Source organism: Daktulosphaira vitifoliae, unplaced genomic scaffold (assembly GCF_025091365.1).
Source record: "Daktulosphaira vitifoliae isolate Bord-2020 unplaced genomic scaffold, ASM2509136v1 Scaffold_1128, whole genome shotgun sequence".
Classification (NCBI taxonomy): Eukaryota; Metazoa; Arthropoda; class Insecta; order Hemiptera; family Phylloxeridae; genus Daktulosphaira; species Daktulosphaira vitifoliae.
The window spans coordinates 357-2,657 of NW_026100688.1; the positions used below are offsets into that span (position 1 = coordinate 357).

General features: G+C 25.1%; 1 protein-coding gene across 1 annotated transcript; it reads left to right on the forward strand.

Moving 5' to 3' along the window:
* Window positions 1-296: 296 nt before the first annotated feature.
* LOC126909749 (T-complex protein 1 subunit beta-like) lies at window positions 297-2,045 on the forward strand. The gene is made up of 4 exons (XM_050692180.1): window positions 297-463; window positions 562-877; window positions 1,424-1,756; window positions 1,813-2,045. The coding sequence occupies exons 1-4, from the start codon at window positions 461-463 to the stop codon at window positions 2,043-2,045; spliced, it is 885 nt and encodes a 294-aa protein (XP_050548137.1). The 5' UTR covers window positions 297-460.
* The last annotated feature ends 256 nt before the right edge of the window (window positions 2,046-2,301 follow it).

Consider the following 2,301-nt stretch of genomic DNA (forward strand, 5'->3'; position numbering starts at 1 on the left):
AACAGTATTTTAACATATAAAACAGTTATATCGCTGTTATTAGAAGTTTTATACAAAGATAATATTTTGTTGAGAAAATAACAGTAGCTGTTATTTTGAAAGTAACAATAACACTGTCATTATAACAGTTTGTAACCATTATTCAGATTCATAACAAGTTGTCATCACTAACATTGGTATAACTTACATTTTTATCGTCTTCAGTATCCCAAATGGTTATTGAAATACCAACTCAAAAATTGTATATACAATTGGTCACCATGTTTTGTAATCACTTGATAATTGATAAAGGAAAAACCATACCTTCTCTTCACCATCCGGTGCTGAACCTCATTGTGAATGTTGATTACTAATGTGCTTATACATTAAATTGAAATTTTACACACGTTTTTGTACTTAAATTTTCCAGTTTATAATTACTATTTGCACTTGAACGAATATTCCTTATTAAATAAATATTATGGTAAATGATAACTTTTCAAAATAACAATTTTATTTGAATTAGTGTAATTTTGTATGTAGGCGTTCTGATATTAATGTATGATTTTGTACTTTTTAAAGGTTTCTTTAAATCCAGTTCGTATTTTAAAACATCAAGCTGAAGAAGACAAAGGAGAAAATGCACGTTTATCTAGTTTTATTGGTGCAATTGCTATTGGAGATTTAGTAAAAAGTACTTTGGGCCCCAAAGGAATGGATAAAATATTAATATCAGCTGGACGTGGAGGAATGGATGCTAAAATTGAGGTAACAAATGATGGAGCTACAATTCTTAAAAGCATAGGAGTAGATAACCCTGCTGCTAAAATTTTGGTTGATATGTCCAAAGTACAAGATGGTGAAGTTGGTGATGGAACTACATCTGTAACTGTATTAGGTATGATATTTTCCTAACTTAAATTATTCTTATAATAAATATTTTATGGTATTTGATCTATTTCTTTGAATTTTATAATTTAGTATGTATTATCATATTAATAGTGGTTAATTCATTAAAGCTTGATTGAGCAAATTAAAATCATCATTTATAAGAATCGTTATCAAGTTAAATTAAGCTAGTAAATAACTAAAACATTCAAATTTTTTTTATGTATTTTTATTTAAAATGTTTAGAATTAATTTTCTTTAGAGTTATTACCAAAAAAAAAACATGGTTTCTTGTACAATTGTTATGTAATTAAAATATTGGCACTCTATTATGTTTTAAAAATATCTCTTCAATATTTAAACTTTTTTACTATCAAATTTATGAGATGTCAAACAATTCATTATAATTATCACATTAAAAAAAAATCACTAAAAAAATGATATTTATTTATTGATGTAATTTATTAAATCATCATGAGTAAAAAATATTAAATTTATTAAACAAATATAATGTATGACATACTATAATTAAATGATTTACAAAATTTTACTATAGCTGCTGAACTATTACGTGAAGCTGAAAAGTTGGTAGATCAAAAAATCCATCCTCAAGTAATTATTTCTGGTTGGCGTAAGGCAACCAAAATTGCTCATGATGCACTACAGGCAGCTGCAATGAATAATAGTAAAAGCGAAGAAACATTCAGAGAAGATCTTCTCAATATTGCTCGTACTACCTTAAGTTCCAAAATATTATCTCAACATAAAGAACATTTCGCTAAATTATCAGTTGATGCTATTTTACGCCTTAAAGGCTCTGGAAATCTATCAGCTATACAGATAATAAAATTAAAGGGTGGCTGTTTAGAAGATTCATTTTTAGATGAAGGTATTTTATTCTTATAGTTATTTTGAATAATTTAAAAATACATTTTTTTACTTTAGGATTCCTTCTTGACAAAAAAATTGGTCAACATCAGCCTAAACGTATTGAAAATGCTCGTATCTTAATTGCAAATACACCTATGGACACAGATAAAATTAAAGTGTTTGGTTCTAGAATTAAAGTCGATTCTATGGCTAAAGTAGCAGAACTTGAATTGGCAGAAAAAGAAAAAATGAAAGATAAAGTGAACAAAATTATTGCTCATGATTGTAATGTATTTATTAACAGGTAAAATAAAAATTTGGTTGTTTGATTACCAAATAATTTTTATAAATTTTATTATTAGTATTATTACTATTATTTTTAATTCAAAAATTTAATTGTATAAATTTATTTTCTAACATCAGTAGAATATAATGAAACTTAAAAATACATGTTTCATTTATACATAGCTTTTTATCTACTGATTATTTTATTGTACTCATGCATAAAATTTTTCATATAGTTAAATTTATAGTTTTTCATATAAAAAAAAAATAATTTAAAAC